This window comes from Ctenocephalides felis, unplaced genomic scaffold (genome assembly GCF_003426905.1).
Source record: "Ctenocephalides felis isolate EL2017-DRISC unplaced genomic scaffold, ASM342690v1 CF-g0.4_SCAFFOLD_01886, whole genome shotgun sequence".
Taxonomy (NCBI): Eukaryota; Metazoa; Arthropoda; class Insecta; order Siphonaptera; family Pulicidae; genus Ctenocephalides; species Ctenocephalides felis.
In genome coordinates this window covers 183042549-183060615 of record NW_020538040.1, presented here as the reverse complement: position 1 = coordinate 183060615, position 18067 = coordinate 183042549, and the positions used below count along the sequence as shown (strand labels likewise).

At 29.4% G+C, this 18067-nt stretch overlaps 2 protein-coding genes across 7 annotated transcripts in view; one reads left to right on the top strand and one right to left on the bottom strand.

Annotated features, from left to right (window-relative positions):
- Positions 1-7563, top strand: part of LOC113376349 (plasma membrane calcium-transporting ATPase 2-like) — a 44061-nt gene extending 36498 nt beyond the window's left edge. Inside the window, exon 5 of the mRNA XM_026616254.1 lies at positions 7189-7563. Within this exon, the coding sequence (XP_026472039.1) occupies positions 7189-7563 (375 nt within the window). The remainder of the gene's footprint in view (positions 1-7188) is intronic.
- LOC113378179 (plasma membrane calcium-transporting ATPase 1) overlaps positions 1-18067 on the bottom strand; it is a 128620-nt gene that overhangs the window by 81957 nt on the left and 28596 nt on the right. The gene's annotated exons all lie outside the window — the stretch shown is intronic.

Below are 18067 nucleotides of genomic sequence, written 5' to 3'. Positions count from 1 at the left end.
ACGAGTTTTCTAAAGGATGAGTCAATTGTACTTCTGTAAATACTGTTTTCACCAAGCAGTTACGATAAAGATGAACTCATTATTTTGTAGTTTTAATTGGATTAACAATTTTAATTTTATATATGTATTTATTAATTAAAAGTTTTAATTGGTAATTTAACCATAGCACATACTGCGCTTTACTAGAAAACGTAAAAAGTAGCATGCGATATTTAAAACCAACAATAAATAGCAGTAATATAAAATTTAATGATCATTAATATTGAATTTACGCAGAATTCGAGATATAAAATAATTGCAGTTATTACGGTTTTAATTTAATTTTATAAATTTTTAATATGAAAAATATTTTATAATTCATAAATGTAGAGCAAAAATAATAAAAATGCATATGCAATGAAATAAAATGTTTACTACTAAATTCATTAAATTATAAAAAAAAATCAAATGACACAGCAATCTTTAAATAAAATGACTTTTACAAAAAAAAAAACACATAGAAATAGTATGGTATACATGAAACTGGAATAAGTATCCGTAATATAGAATTGATGGATGATCCAATATTGAATTTCCGCAGAATTCAGGATATAAAATAACTGCAGGTTTTATAGTTTTGATTCAATTTCATATTTTTTAATATGGAAAATAAATATTTGATTGTTGTGTTCAATGTACGAAAATAAATTTCAGAAAATGTTAAAACTAGCGGTGCATGGTTTCTCGTACCAAAAACTAAATTAAAAAAAAAGATTTTTAAGAAATTTTGAAATTTTTGAAGAAATTGACTTTTTTGAAAAATTGCGCTGTTTTGGAGTCGAATTACTCAAATCGGATGATACGTGTTCACAAAATTTGTATCCGCACACAAACACACATAAATCCATTTGTTGTAAGGTATGTAAATGTTCAAAAATCTCTGAAACGTAAAGATATATAAAAGTTTTCATTTTCGATTTTTTTGCGATAACTATAACTTACCCTATAGGAAGATAAATATTCATAAATAATAAATTTAAAATGAGCTGTTTAAAATATAACTAAAATTAATGGAAAACACCAAAAATAACTATACCCAATATATAGAAAGCTCTAAAACAATTTGTCTCGTTTTTTTGAAATTATATAAATTATTATATTAAAATTACACAACCTTTGATGTATAAAATAATTATAGTTAATTTGAGTAGTAAATTGCATGTAAACTAATTTTTTTTAAATAGATATATTATTATATTGTAGTACACTATCTCCATAAAACCATGTTTTAGGATTTATGGCCATGTGCAATTAAAATTATTTATTTATATTTACACTGAGGATGAGATAAACCAGAGACACGAAACGTTAACATCATTGAATCAAATAGTGCAAAAAGTGCAGTAAAGATAATAGATTAACTATAAAATTTATGTGACATACTGTTTATATTATTAGTCATGATAATATTTGGTATACCAAATTAATTTGTTGAAAACTAAAAGCTCTGTTTTCATCATCACCACTAGGTTTAAATTAAAATTATTGGCATTCAGTACTTTTCTTAACCAGTATACTGCTACCCAATAGTATAAATAAAAATAATTAAATTATGAAATAATCGATGACATTACAATCGTGGCGGTGACATTAAAAAATTTCCAAGAAAATTTTCTTATGGACATGATCCTGAGACGGATGATTCACATATTTAATGACCCATGATCGTCATATGTAAATATATTCGGATTACAGAAGTTGTTTACGTTACACATAACACTTAATGTATGTAAATTGATAAATTTATAGGGCAAAGTTTACCGAGAAGAAGATATATGTACATTTCAAAACAATTGAACAATTTGTTTTATATATCAGATATTTTTATTAAACGTTTGTAAAGGAAATATCTTGTTCCAACAAATTGATAATATTTGTAATAGAAATCCATTAACATAATAAATAAAATTGATTAAGAATAAAAAAAATTAAATAAGAAAATCAATCGCGCATATACAGGATGTCCCAGAACTCAACGTCAAGCCGATACTGAGTTGATAGTATGGATCTTATCTGTCATGAAAAAAAAAAGTTTTTTTTTTAATCTCATGTAGTATGAAGATTATGAGCTTTTATGTGCAACCTAGAGCTTTGGTGAAATTGTGACCACAAGAAATTTTTTAGTTCCCGTAGGGTAAGTTATTGTAATCGTTCAAAAATCGAAATTGAAAAATTTTGCATATCTACGTTTCAGAGGTTTCAGAACATTTTGGCATACCTTAGAGAAAATGGAGGTGTGTGTGTATGTGTGGATACAATTTTTCGTCGACAAATTGGGGCACACGGATCAACCGATTTGAATAGTTCAAAAAACATTCGATTCCTTTTAATAAGGAGACCTGCTGATTAGTTTTTAGCAAAAGTTGGTCCAGCCGTTTCGAAGATATGAAGCAAAGAGTGCAGAAAAAAGAAATCGAATTTTTGAGAGAATGGAGCATCCGAATTGATTGATCCAAAAAACATTCAATTCGTAATGATGAAGGGAAATGGTGATTAGTTTTTGACAAAGGCAGGTCCAGCGATTCGGTGATACAAAGCAAATGTGCAAAGCAAAACTATATAATATTATGTATAATTTTGCAAATAATATATTAAATATATTTGCAAAATTAAATGATACATATTCAATTTCATATAGTCATAGTCTATAGGAGTTTTTTTATTTAAATCCTCAATTACCTTCATTGATTTTTGTTTACACTAAAATTTCAAAAGTATAAATTTATTGTTTGTAATAAAAATCATATTTAATTACGTATGAATCGGATTTTGTCATAGTTTTGCATATGACTTATAAATATTTTGCGAAAGCACACCTCATAATATTACACAGAAAACTAGAGTCATAGTTAATTGTTTTACTAATTAGTAAATTCTTTACAATAAAAGCTTGCAACATTTTTATAATTAAATAAATTGTTTTTCTGCCATATGATTATTAATAAAACGTGTGTTATGAATGGTTTCATATTTTATTGATTTTGCCTCAATCTGCTGCGGCGCACAAAAAGGGAGTCATACGATATTACGATACATAGAATTTGCTTAGAATAGCTTTTCTTCGACTATTATTTTTTTCGTCGAGGATAATTATAAATTGATCAATGGGAAAGAAAGATTCTAGAAAAATTATTGGAAAAATAATACAGAATATAAGGCAATGTATGTGAAGGCAAACCTTTCTTAAAAAAAATGAAAATGAAAATGGTACAAAACTTTTATTTAGGAAGAAAATAATCCAATATACTCAAAAATTATTTTGAAAAATTCTGAATATTATGTTTTGAGTAAATTTAAAAGATGTATTAAGGCAATAATACTTTTGGAAGCCCAAAGTTTCTATGATACTTCTAATTTTGCCAGTTTCGATATTAAACAATATTTTGATAATGAAATGCCTACTGATAATATATGATATAACCTTTTTAATAATTAATACTGCTCTTAATTATTATTTTCCAGATTTGGGACAAAATAAAAAAAGCGCTACGGATATTTAAAAGATTTTTTTATCATCAGAGAATCTCAACATCTACAAGCCTTGGATAAACTATCTCAAGATTATAACATTTTTTCTTTAAGTTATTGTTTTACATAATACTAATGTTAGGCTTAATATTGTTTTAGTGTTGTATTATACTGCCTTTTCCTGACATTTTTGAAATTTTCTAAAACCAATATTTTCTATTTTATTTTTTAATAATTAAATACATGCAACCATAAATTTTCACCCCCCAAAAGCTCATATTTTTTAGTAGTTATTTAAGTCATTCAATAACTTTTCATCTTCTTCATGGTCAATTACCGTCTTTTAAATTTTTCTGATATTATGGTAAAGGCAAACTTTTTCTCCATAAAAACTATTATTATCACGAGAGACGTTTTAAACTTTTCAATAAGAAGTGAAAAGATATATTAGATTTAGACTAAAATCTTTCCAAAAAAATCTTATAATTTGTTGTGCATATATCCAATTAATAGTAAAATAGTAGTTTTAGTCATCAAAGGCTTTCCTTTTCCTTCTTAAATAACATTTCAAAATTCGGATAAGTAAATTATTGACAAGAATGAATCATTTGCCTTTTATGTAAATCTTGTGAGTATTTTTAGAACTCCTGATGCGGAAACAAATCGTTTTAGAAAATATATATGTTTTACAAAAAGTTATTAAAATGCATGTTATTAGAATTCATTATATATGCTGCTGACCATTCTCTATCTAATGAGATTTTATCTATATTTTTTATCTAATACTGATGAGAGATTTATGTAGTGGAGCAACGACTCCGGAAGGCTATTGTTATTTTCACTTGTCATGTTAGATGGATCTATTATCTAAATCTGATATCACTACTCCATGATATCAAGCTAACCGAGGTGGGTATCGGTTGCTAAACCACATTCTTATCACGGATTTTTTCCAAACAGAAAATATTTCCTGAATAATACCTCTCATAAAAGGTAAGTGGATTGTAGTACAGCAAGTATATATTACATGCTAATGAATAGGTGGCATGATTTTATGAAATATCTGCCAAGAAATAAATAACAGCACTTGATAGCACACAACACAAAATAAAGGCATTTTAGACACGAAAACAAAATGAATTCGTTCTATTTGATGGAAGATAAATGATGATATCATAATTATGAATTCAAAAATTATTGCACCAAATAATAAAAAAATAAATCATTTTTTTAACATCGTGTGGGAACTAGAAAGCATAAATATTTTTTCAATGGTAGAAAATATTGCGAAAAATGCTTATAGAGAAAACAAAGGTTAAAATGTTGATAATGAGTAGCATATTTAAATTAACGTTTGACCACAAATAATAACAGAATGCATTATATAAATTAATAAACGTTTCGTTAAAAATTTATATAGAACTTTGCAATTCTGAAAATTGGTCAGATAATACAAGCTTATGGAAAACCAAGATATTTTTGTGATCCTTTGATTTCTTCTAATTGCAATTTCTTCTGATATAAAATTTTGTGTGCAAATCCTAGACAATTTCTCTAGTAGAGAAGACTGGGTACGGTTGTGCCAGGGTACGGTAGTGACAGTCGTCATAAACTATACTGATTTTGAGAAAGGGTCCAAAAGAAAAAAGATGAAGTATGTTTGCTCGAACAAGTTTCCATTGTCGCATTGATAATGGAACATTTTTGTGATCTGCAGGCTGTATTCATAGCTTTCAGAGAGTCAAAAGTAAGTTTTTTTAGATTTCTTTTAATAATAACTGTTACTTGTGTACACAAAAATTACTTTGTCAATTTGCTGTAAGTTGCACATTAGTAGTTAATTACCAGCAATTAGAATTGAAGACAACATAACTAATAAATAAGTTTTTTAATTTATTTTTATGCCTGTCACCACAACAATAACTTAGGTCAGCAATGCCAGCTAGGAATTGTATTTTCATTTTGAAACTTAGGACTTCGCGATTAGAAACCCCCTCTCCATAATAAAACTCCATATTGTCATATCCCAAGGCATTTGACATTGGCCAGTTAAATTTTAGTCCGTACATCGTGGATTTCATATATTTATAGATCGGCTGTACATTGATTAAATAACACTTGAGCTTCATGTACGCACAGCAATTTCTACCTGTATGTGACCAATACACGAATAATACTATCGATTATACACCTGAGAGTAATACTTGAATTAATTACTTGCTGTTGTGCTACCTCGTCATGAATGTAATTTTGCCTAACATATTTCCATAATAATTATTTCAGGTGCCTTGCGACGACACTTTTCAAACGTATCATCAGCGAAATTTTATGCAGAATAATGTAACAATGGGGAAAATATCTGATTCAGATGGAAACATGATATATTATATACACACACTGGAACTATTTTTGTAAAACATTGTTAGATATACTAGCTGGGCCCGCAAACGTAAAAAATATTTTTAGAAATTTTTAGTATAAAATATAATTAACTGATTGTGAATAGCATATATAAGTGAAAGAGGCAGCTTACGCAAATTATAAGGATGGTTCTCCCATTGCAACACTTTCCACATATAAATGTTTCTGGGGCATATTGATAGTGATTTCAAGTGCTTAATCTGAAACTGTTTTCATTTAAATTGAATCAGCACAATTCGGATATTCAAAGTTTTGATATATTATTACCACGTTTTCCAAAAATATTAATTTTTTAATTACAAAGCAAAATCCTAACATTCATTTCTGAATTATGAAGTGGTCGCCTAGCGAATCTAGTAAATTTTAAAAACTCTGTGGAAAAATTTACAGTGTTGACATATATTTGAACAGTGTCTAAAATTAATCGACTACTACAAAATAGGAGTTGTGGTAGGAGGGTAAAAAATTAGGGCTGTATGTGATTTTTGAGTACAAATCATAAAGAATTAAAATAAATTGGTCAAGAGAAGCAAACCCTTACTAATTAGGGGTGTGAAAAATAGATCTTGGCAGATTCTCAGTCAGATCTCAGTCAGAACGTGATTATAAAATTGCATAAAAATCGGTCAAACTGGAGAAGTATTGCAACGAACATCACGACATGAAAATTTTATATATATATATAGATATATATATATATATATATATATATATATATATATCTTATATCGTTATAACAATATCGAAGAGCTTAAAAATAAAATCGCATGTCAAAAATTATCATTGGAAATATAATATATCCATTCTGTTACGTAATATATATAACCCTGAAAGCAACCATTGAATGATACGATTTATATGCAATAGCTTACTGATTTCACAATTAGCTATCGTATAATTTATCTATAACTGCATATATAATTATTATTTATAAACAATTTGTACGTAAACATTATATATATATATATATATATATATATATAATGATAATTGAATCAAGCATGATCGAAGGTCTTAATTTTTATTTCGCGATTGATGAGTAGCACAGAGTTAATTGTAGTCAATTTTTGTTAGTTATCCATCCATTTGAATGCTTGTTATTAAGACAGCTGAGAGTATTATCGTAATGTGGGTTTTGGTAGAGTAATAAGGTTACCCTAAAGCTAATCGATTATATAAGAGATATCGATTGTCGATGGGTATTGACTTTGGAGCGAATATAATTACAACATAGCAACTGAACTGTACCTATGCTGTTAGGCTCCCATACAGTTTCGGCGGTATCACGTTTCGGCAGCACACCTGCCCGATCGTACATACGAGATCGTCGTCTTAGAGTTTCTCATTTTAAAGCTGATTGAACAAGAGCCGTTTGCTAATAGCCATACATGCACTGATTTTGGTATTGGCACTGACACAGGCACTAAAAGCACAGAACAAACTGATGATCACTGCCGCTGCCGATCGCACGTCACTGATCGTTGTAATTGTGATTTTTGCACAAATGTCAAGGTTACATCATACACAGCCGGCGTGTCAGTTAGGTGTACGGCTGTGCACAAAGTGTACGATGTACTAGGCCCGGGGTCTCCGTGTTATCGGGGCGAATGCTACACGTTCGGTTCGGTAGCGTGAGGCAAGGCAAGGCAAGGCAAGGCAAGGCTAAAGCGAAACGCGCGCGCGGCTCCCATAATCAATACTCATGCGCACGGGCACGGACGGGGATGCTACCGCTACCGCCACCGCCACCGCCACCGCCACGTCCCGTGTCCCGCAGCGAAAAGCGAACCAGAGCGGCTCTGTCTTCTTCTGTTCTCGGTTACCCCATAACAAGGTAGGCTCGACGATGACTACGACTACGACTATGTCGTCTTCCAAGTCTATTCGGCGATTCGGCTGATCGATATATCGAGTTCTTCCATGTGTATTAATTAAACCTACTAGCGCTATCATATTCGACTGGCGTTGTACACATCTAATTTTGTCAAACGATCCTTCGGATGCTTCTCTGTGTGACAGGAGGTTATTTTAATTACGACTAATTTAATTTTAAACAGCTGGCTTTGATGTGTGTTATATTGCACTGACAATTTCAACTTGGCCATGCGTCGACCACGCGCACACGGACAAGTGCAGTAGTTAAAAGTAGAAAGTCCTCCAAACACACAGGCACAATAAATATATCAAAGCTACAAACTACAGCTACAAACATCCAACAATTGAGTTAAAATATCAACACGATCGGTTGCAAAACAAAAAAAAAACGAATGGCACGTTACGCATAAAGCGCATTTTTGTTGTCCGGTCCAAAGCAATTTAGCAGGCGGCCGTTCATCCATAGCGAATATTCGCATTTATATTGTCCTTATTTAAATGCGCAAAACAAATTTATACTAGTGGTTCATGGGATTGTGCCTTAAGGCAAAGTGTTGAAACCTCCCGTACAGAAATTAATTTCCTTTAAATTTTGAAATATTTTTCAAATTTTCGAACCCTTCAAGTATTTGTTTGAAATCTATGAATATGTGAATGAACTTTGACGAGAATTGCAGACAAAACTTAGACATGCTATTAAATACTCTATAATATCTGATAATTTGATGAGCATATGTCTAATGATCATTTTTGACTGCCAAATAGCATTTTTTACACATGGTAAGTCCTATATGAATTTAATTATAGATGGGCAGATGAAACTGGGCACGAATTAAGTGTTCACAGTCTAGATATGGGTTATTCACTCCAGAGTTATAACTCCGACACAACTCCTCCCTCGGAGTGAATCCGAGTGGAGTTGTCTCACAGGATTTGCCATATCCGACATCCCTAAACAGTTACTAAATCCGTTAGCATGTGCAGATATTTGCTTGAAATTTTTTACTAATACAAAGATTTGGATCGAAAAAAGTGTTTTTTTTCGTCTCAAAGGCAGTTTTAGGACTTTCTAGATATATAATGTCTCAAAGTAATGCTATTTTGTATTCTATGTTCTGTATACGATAATGTTTGTCCGTAAATGAGCTCTTTCAATGATATACAACCAGCTAAAAAATATTTAGTATTATATTATAACTTTTACACAATTATGATTTGACAATTATGACAAAAGTAATAATATACTAATCAAACTACTATTAAGTAGTTTTCATTATTTTTCTGTGAATGTAATTCTGGTCGAATTACATTCACAGAAAATTCTTCATTCCTTCAATACAAGTAAGGTGACCATATTTTTTTAATCAAAACCGGGACGGCAATTTTAAGTTATGAAAATCCGGGACGAGGGATAGGTAGGTCTTTAAAATAATAAATGCCATTTAAAGATACTATAAAAAAAAAACAGTTTTTTTATATGAACCATTTTTTTTAAATCATTTAACTTTATTTTTAGATTATATGTAATACTTGTTTTATCTACGGTATTATATTATATCTTATAGCACTTATTCGTTAGTTTTTGTAAGTTTTGGTAATTTACCAATAAATTTTCGAAAACCCGGAACAAAAGATATAAATTTGGGAAAAATATTGCTTTTAGAAAAACCTGGGACACAAGGTGCAAATTCGGGACTGTCCCAGCCAAACCGGGACGTATGGTCACCTTAATACAAGTGAAAAGTTTTCTGAATTATACTAAACTGAATCATCAATTTTGTCAATTTTTGCTTCGTACTTCCGAAATAGCTTGACACGCCAAATCTAACGTCTACATATCAATAGGAATTATTGAAATCGGTTGATCCGTACTATTGACAAAATTTGTATCCACATTCTAAGGTAAGCCACAATGAAGCCTTTGCAAAAGAAAGAGATGCAAAAATGTCCATTTTCGATTTTTTTGCGATTACTAAAACTTGCCCCACGGTGAGTTAATAATTCATTTTATTAACATGTATGGTTATAGACAGTTATCGATTATATTCGTAATGTTAAATATCACATAATACGAGCACAGTAATCACTTTAACAGCTTTCAGCACTTCACGATGTACTTCGATGCAATACAGTATTGCCCCGTCAAGTATCATCACTAAAATTAATATACAGGAGCAGATATAGATCATAGAAACCAATAAATCTGTTTCATATCTCTTGAATCTACTTCTTTAGTTCGATTGCAATAATTGAAATCGTCGTATATAAATTTAAACCTTTTGAATCGCATGTAAAAAGATCGTGTTTCACAATTCCATGACAAATATAATATGAAACCAGATAGGTAATTATATATATATATATATATATATATATATATATATATATTATACATTTTACAATTGCGTTCATGTATATACAAAACCAAACATCTCGTAATAGATACAAGCAATAATTAGCGTAATTTCCTGGCTGTGGGAGCCACATTAACACTTTTATCGTTCCAGTATATTTAGATTATTCGAAACACAAATTTACGATGTAATAAAACATAGAATTTCTTGTAGAATAGCAACAGAAAATACTATTCAAGCAAATCGATACAAACGAGAGTCATTATAGAAAAAACTATATCCGGACAAACAACACATGCTCTGGTCACGACCTTAAAATAACGAAGTAATGAAGAGGCAGCACTAAAAAGAAGACTATGTATATAAAACTAACAACTTATTGGAAAAATCAAGAGGAAATTATTTATAGCTAGTCGATTACAATTATGAAGAATACTAGTACTAATTAAAAAAAACTATCACCATAATGGAAAAACCAATCAACTAATTTCACTCGCCAAATCATTTAACCCATCACCACAAAACGGTTTTTCTCAAAATGTATTTTATTTATATCAATCGAATTGCATAAAAGTTTAAATATATATATGAAAGTGAAGTTAACAATAACACAATTCAATAACACAATAATTCATTATTGAATATCGATTCAACTTGTTCCTTTATGAGAAAATTGTGTATAGTATTTAATTTTACCACATATCATTTATGTTGATCGGATGGTTTAATATTTGTAAACGATATAAATAAAATGCAATTTTATTTGATTGAATATCCATGCTCAATTTGATTTCAAAGAATTGCTCTTCCATGAAGAGCATTATGAAAGTGAAAAACAATATAGGCAATGTACATTTAAATAATTTTTTGCTGTATTTGATTTATATCAGGTAAACCTTTTGTCAGTAAAAAAGATATAATAAATAATTGTACTGGGATTTATTATAAATAACTGTTTATGAATTGCTATGAATGAGTTGTAAATTTTCAATAAAATTAGTTGTACTTCAATAATAATAATACTAGAGTAAATTTAAAGTGAATTTGAATAATTTAAGGTCCAGATTTGTTCGGGATAGTCCCGGATTTTCAACTTGCGTCCCGGATTTTTATAGAAGCAATTTTTTTTCCGGATTAAGAGTTTTTTATCCTAGATTATCATAGTAATATATTTTAAATAAATTTCAAATAGAATTATTTTAAATAAATTTCAAATATTTTCAACATTCATTTCAAAGATATTTCAAATAGAACTACTTTAACAATCGTTCAATCGATTTTCTAATTTACGAAAATAAGTCTTATCCTGTCTGGCTGGTTTTTGGACAGAAGACAAACTTAACTAGAAACAAAAATAAATACTAATGTTAATTATAAAAAAGTACAATATTTTATACTGTCGTTGCTTAGAAGCAAAAACGAATTACTGCAAAAAAGATAAATATTTAACTATTCAAAATGAAAGAAAAAAAATAAAAATAAATTATACGTTGACAAGATTTGAACCTGATCATTTTTAACTCTCTTATCTATGAATACAAGCACAAAAAGTGGAAACCAGCGCTTAAACTCACTGAGCTACCGAGATTTATTAATATGAAACACTGTACGCATACGGTCTATTTTTCAAAACTTTAATCAATTTTTATAATTAAACCACTTCCCATAGGCCTATAATATTTTAAGGTGTTCAGTTTGACTTATCACTATGCAAAGTTTCATCAAAATAACAGAAGAGTAAACCTGAGGTTTACTTTATCAAAAAAATATGAAAAGTCCAGAGATAAGAAAAAATATTTTCTAAAAAAAAACAATTTTTTAGTTTCATTTTTATATTAACTTCCTGTAGGGTAAGTTATTGCAATTGTCCAAAAAGCGAAATTGACTTTTTTTGCCTATCTTAACGTTTCAGAGGTTTCTGAACATTTTGGCATACTTTAGAAATTTCGACGAATCAATCGATTTGAATTGTTCAAAAAATATTCGATTCATACTGATGGGGGAACATACTGATTAGTTTTTGTCAAAGACAAGTCTTGTCGTTTCGGAAATACGGAGCATCCATTTGACTGATCGAAAAAACATTCTGCATGTGGTGACGAAACGATTGCTTTTGGAAGAAAAAAATATTTCAAGATTTATACAAAAAAAAATATTTACAAAAAATATTTTTTATAAGCTCTTATAATCTGTCTATAACACACAAATAATGAAAGCTACAGTATTTATAATAATCTATTTGAAAACATTTAGTATTCCTTGAATATTTCACTATGGTACGGGAAATTCCAGCAATTTCTCTTAAGGCACGATACCATATACCACTAGTTAAACTTTTAAATTATTTAACTTTAATAAAACCTTGTGGCGAGCATAGCTCTCTTGATAGTGTGCTCGATTCACACAACAGGGATCTTCGGATCAAATCCTGTCATTGACTTAGAATATAGGAAAAAAAAATGTAGAGTTAATTTGAAATCAAATATAAATTCTGTTGTTAAGCAGCATTTGAATAAAAATTAAAAAAAAAATAGGAATGACAGAGTTCGAATAGCTCAATTGTATTAAAAGAAATATTGGAACTAAGTTGAAATTAAAAGAAAGAAGAAGAAGAAGAAAATGGAATGAAGCTAGAAGATAAATAGAATTAGAAATTTGAAAAAGAGCAAAAATTGGAGAAAATAAGAAGAAGAAAACATGAGGAATATAGAATATGATACATATATAGATTGAAAATTATATAAAAATAGAATGTAAATAAATAAAAATGTTGTAGGTGGCTAAGAGTAAGCAAAGCCAGATAAAAAATTAAAAATAAATAAATAAATAAATAAAGCCTATGTGTTTGATCCGGATTTGAAATACATAAATATGGTCACCTTAGTAATATGGGTCGACATAACAAAGTGTCCATTACAAAGCCTGACAAAAACTCCTAAGTTTCCCCGAGCATTACAAATCAAAGTTCCAGTCGCCCTAAGATGAAAGTCAAATTTCCGTGCCTAAAATCTAAACATCTAAGCACGGTTTGTCGAATAATCGCGGAAAAACAAAGGCAAAAGCACGTAAAAACCTACAGTCGTCCCAAGTGTTTATTTTGTTAGAGTCTTCTCTCTTTTTTTCATTATGTACACATTAATTCCGGCGTGACCTGTGGATTCGTCGAGGCTATGACGTCATTGTCGTAGAGGAGGTGGTTCAAAGCTCGAAGCTCGAAGCTCAAAGCTCCCGTTACCGTTACCGTTACCGCTCCCCCGCCGGAGTCGATCCCGTCTAGTCGGCTAAGCTCATCGACGGCCATTTCTGTGACAGCACCGACTCGACAATTACACGAGGCCGGCTAACATGCGGTGCTCCGCGACTGAATTCCGAAACGGTAGGAATCGCCTTGCGGGCGACGCTCATTGCAGATGACGGTTCAATAAGACTTTGGAGGATTGAAGATTTTCCATCACCCGATAACACACGAGATTTGTTGGGAAATTAAAGTGACTTCGATTATCGATTTTTTTGACGTAGAGTTTGTACGGATCGTATTCTACATCAACGACTAAAATTTATTGTCATTATTATTAAAGTTCATCAAAACTTATAAAAAATGTGTTCGAATAGCAATCCGAATTTAAAAGCGCTATGGGCAATTGTGATAACACTTCTAATTACACAGCTTTTTAGTTGTTCCATCCCAGCAGTTGTCCAATCTATATTTGATATATTTTTATTACTACAATTTCCTTATAACCAATAATTTGTATGATTTGATGTAGCAATCCCAGGAAGAGATATTTTCACTTGAAAACGTATTTCCATATATATTTCCAAGTATCAAATAAATAACATATTTATTTGATAACATATTAACATAATTTATATTTATGAGAAATAAAACGGTAGAAAATTTCCAGGTTAAAACTAGTGGTGTATGGCATCATGCCTTAAGGCTAATTGCTGGAACTTCCTGTAACGCAAATTAAATTTTTTGGAAAATTTGATAATACCCTTTTTTGAGAATATTTTGAACATTTTGATTGATTTTTCAACACTTTTGATAATCCTGCAATTTTTTGAAAATTTGGAATATTTTTGATAACTTTGAATTGTTCCCAAAGTGATTCAGCTACGTAGCTGTTTTGGAGAGGAGAATATAAGTTCAACCATTATAAATTTTTGTACAAAACCCATAGAAATGTAAACAAAATTTGTACTTATTATTAAAATCTTTATAAAATATCTGACACAAGGATATTCATATGTCCAATGATCATTTTTAATCGCCAAATGGCCTTTTTTTAACTTTTTTATTGGATCTCTGAAACCGCTCGACCTGCCTTCCCAAAAATTTAATCAGTTTATAGTTTCGTCAATACAAGTAAAATGTTTTTAAATTATTCAAATCGCTACGTTCTCTCAAAAACTGAATTGCCATATTTAGCACTGTTTGCCCCGTATCTTCGAAACGGTTGAACCTGCCTTTGGCAAATAATTTTTACTATCAATAAGAATCGTGTTTTGTTTCTTTGAATCATTCAAATCGGTTGATCCGTGCTCTCGAAAACGTGGACGACAAATTGTATCCGAACATGCATATCCGAACATAAAACACACATATATGCACACACACGCACGCACACACATATATCCATTTTCGATGATAATTTTCATTTTTGATCGATTACTATAACATGATTTTCGATTTTTTTTGATTACTATAACTTACCCTACGGGAAATTTCCAGGATAAATTTTAACATTATAACAGAAAATTACCAGAATAAATGTCTATTATAAAGTTAGCCATTATTTCATCCTGGAAGTTTTCTTTCCAGATAAGTTTTTTTTTAATTATTATTATAAAGTTATTATTATATATTCTACCCTGACATTATTATATCCTGGAAATTTTCTATTACAAAAGTTAAACGTTATTTTATACCGAGAATTATCTATTTACTATGTGATTTTTTAATTAATTCAGATTCGAATTCTGATTTATATATAAATGTACATCTATATATTTGGTAATAACAAAAATGATATAAATAAATGTATAAACAAATTGCCAATTCACGATTAAATTTGCTAGACTTGTGCTTTCTGTACAAATAAATCATAATAACACTTTGAATAAAAAAAAATAACCAAAAATTGTTTTGAAACTTAAGTACAGAGAGAAACCAAGCCCAGCTTGTTATATATTTTGGTTTCCTGAATGTGATAATTCTAATAACAACTGCACACAACATTTAAATATACATATACAATATATTTGATAAATAAACTGTGTTTTATAATTTTAAAACCAAAATTATCAAATAAAATTACTTCTTTGACATTTACATTATATCATTTTATAAAGCAAAACAAAATTATTGGTGAATCTTATAATTTTGTGAATAATGTGCTAATGGTACTAATTGGGATATCATGGCGATGTTTAATAAAATTTATTGAAAAAAACGTATACAAACTGTTTATTATTTAAACATTAACATGGTTAAAAATAATATTTTATCACTCCGATACATCAGACATATTAGACACAAATAAAATCAGAATGAGCAAAAAACTTGTGTATGAAAATAAAAAACAAAAGTGTAGGTAAATGATGCATCAATAACTTTTGATCAATAAAAAATCTAAATTTTTTCTCCTCAAATTCAAAAAATAATTAAAGATTTTAATTCCTGGCTCGGCTTCATAAATCACGTTATTTAAATTTATGCGTTAGTATGAAATATTTAATAAAAACATTTTCCTCCTATTGCAGCTGATGTAACTGAATTATTAATGTTTTAATAAGGCCGGTTCTGTAATCTACATCAGAATGAATGGATCAGCAAAACGCGAGCAAAGTATGTAAATGTCGGATTAAAAAAATACTTCTGGACCGATTTTCATTCGTAAACAAATTATTTTAAACGTATCCAATCGGATCTTTCCAATAATTTAAAAAATGTTGAAGAAAAAACTAAATTAGTTTTATTTTTGTATTATACCAGATTGCATTACGATGATAGAACATGTCATAAATTACTTTGTTTTGTACAAGTTTTTCAAATTTTCCAGCTATATTTAGCATAATGTTTCCTAGTTACAGAAGATATAATAAATAGATGCATAAATCAGTTGCACGTCAATTCATCATTAAACCCTATGTACCCTTAATATTACGAATAATATATATGTTTATATATGGATATATATGAATAATAATACATTATCTAATGGTCGAAATAGTCAAAAACATTTTTTTAAGTTAAACCTTAACGATGACTTCATGGACAGATTCCAATTTATATGAAAATTTAAAAAAAGCTAACAAGGAAAACTTTAAATTTATTCGTCTGGGATATTGATGATACTTTGCATAGTGATAGGGTTGATAGTCAAGACAAAGCCCTTAAAATATTAGTCCTGTGGAAAAAAATTAATTTAAAATTAAAAAATAAACACGACATTTAAAGATGATCCTATGGTTAAGTAAAAAAAATACTATTCAAGACAAGCCGACAAAAATCTTATTTCATACCACAAGTTCTCTTATTTTAGATAAAACGATTTTTTTATGCTTTTTATTTTTTTCAAACAATGCAGTAAAAATCACTACGTACAAATCTTGACGTGAAAACTTCGTCAAACGTGCAAAAATGGCAAAAACTTATCATATCACATAAGCCAGTGCTAATTATAATAGCAAACTATAAATAGAAGTAATTCCGAAGCAAATAATATTTGATAAGAACATTTTATGGTATCAAATAAAAATTTGAGATAAATCGATGTGTGACAATTGAATTTGATGATTGAAGATGTTCAACATTGTTTTCATTAATTTACATGAGTAAAATGAGTCATATATTCATTATTATTTATTAATATACAAATGCAAAAATCACTACAGATTATATTATCATTGTTTTGTACTAGTTCTGAGTTCAAAAGTCCTAGGCTGATATTACAAGTTCTAGTAAAGCTTTACAGCTTAATAGATCCTGGCAAGTATCTTTAATCTATAACTAGGAAAAAGATAAAATTCTTAAAAATCTAAATTTTATGAATAACAAAAAAAATTCAGTGGGAATTAGAGTGCAAACTCAATTAATGAAATGAAACTAGTGGTGCATGGCATCGTGCCTTAAGGCAAATTGCCGGTACTGCAATTCAAAATTTATAAAAGCTCAGAAAAAAATCGATTTCTTTTTGAGAATGATATTTTTTTTTTTTAAAAACTTAAAAAAATTTGGATATTGAAAAAAATGCCTTTTTTGAAAATACTAATATTTTTTGAAAATTTAGAAATTTTTTGAAATCTGAAATTTTTTAATTTTTTTGAAAGTTTTTGACAGCCATTCATATTGGTTGAATTCAAATTACAAAATTTCTAATTTTCGAACGCAAAATGACGTTTTTAAAAAAAATCTGGATCTCCGAAACCGCTGGAACTGCCCTTGCAAAAACTTAACAAATTCTTCATTACGTCAATACAAGTGAAATGTTTTTTTGAGTCATCAAAATCGGATACACTATTCTCTCACAAACTTAATTTCTATTTTCTGCACTCTTTGCTCCCAAATTTGGGTTGAGCGATGCTCCCAAAAATGTCGACGAAAAAATGTATCCACACAAACAAACGCGCACACACAACACATCCATTTCTTCTGAGGTATGCCAAAATGTTCAGAAACCTCTGAAACGTGAAAGTATGTAAAAAACATTATTTCTGATTTTTAGACGATTACAATAACTCACCATAGGGAAGTTAATTTAGAAAAATGGTAACCTTAACGTTAATCACACTTTCCTGATTTGAGTTATAGTCAAACTCCAATCGCTGATCAGAATTCGTGCAAAAGACCCATTAATAATTTTAGTTACAACGAAAAATATTAACGCCGAAAATCCTAAATTTGG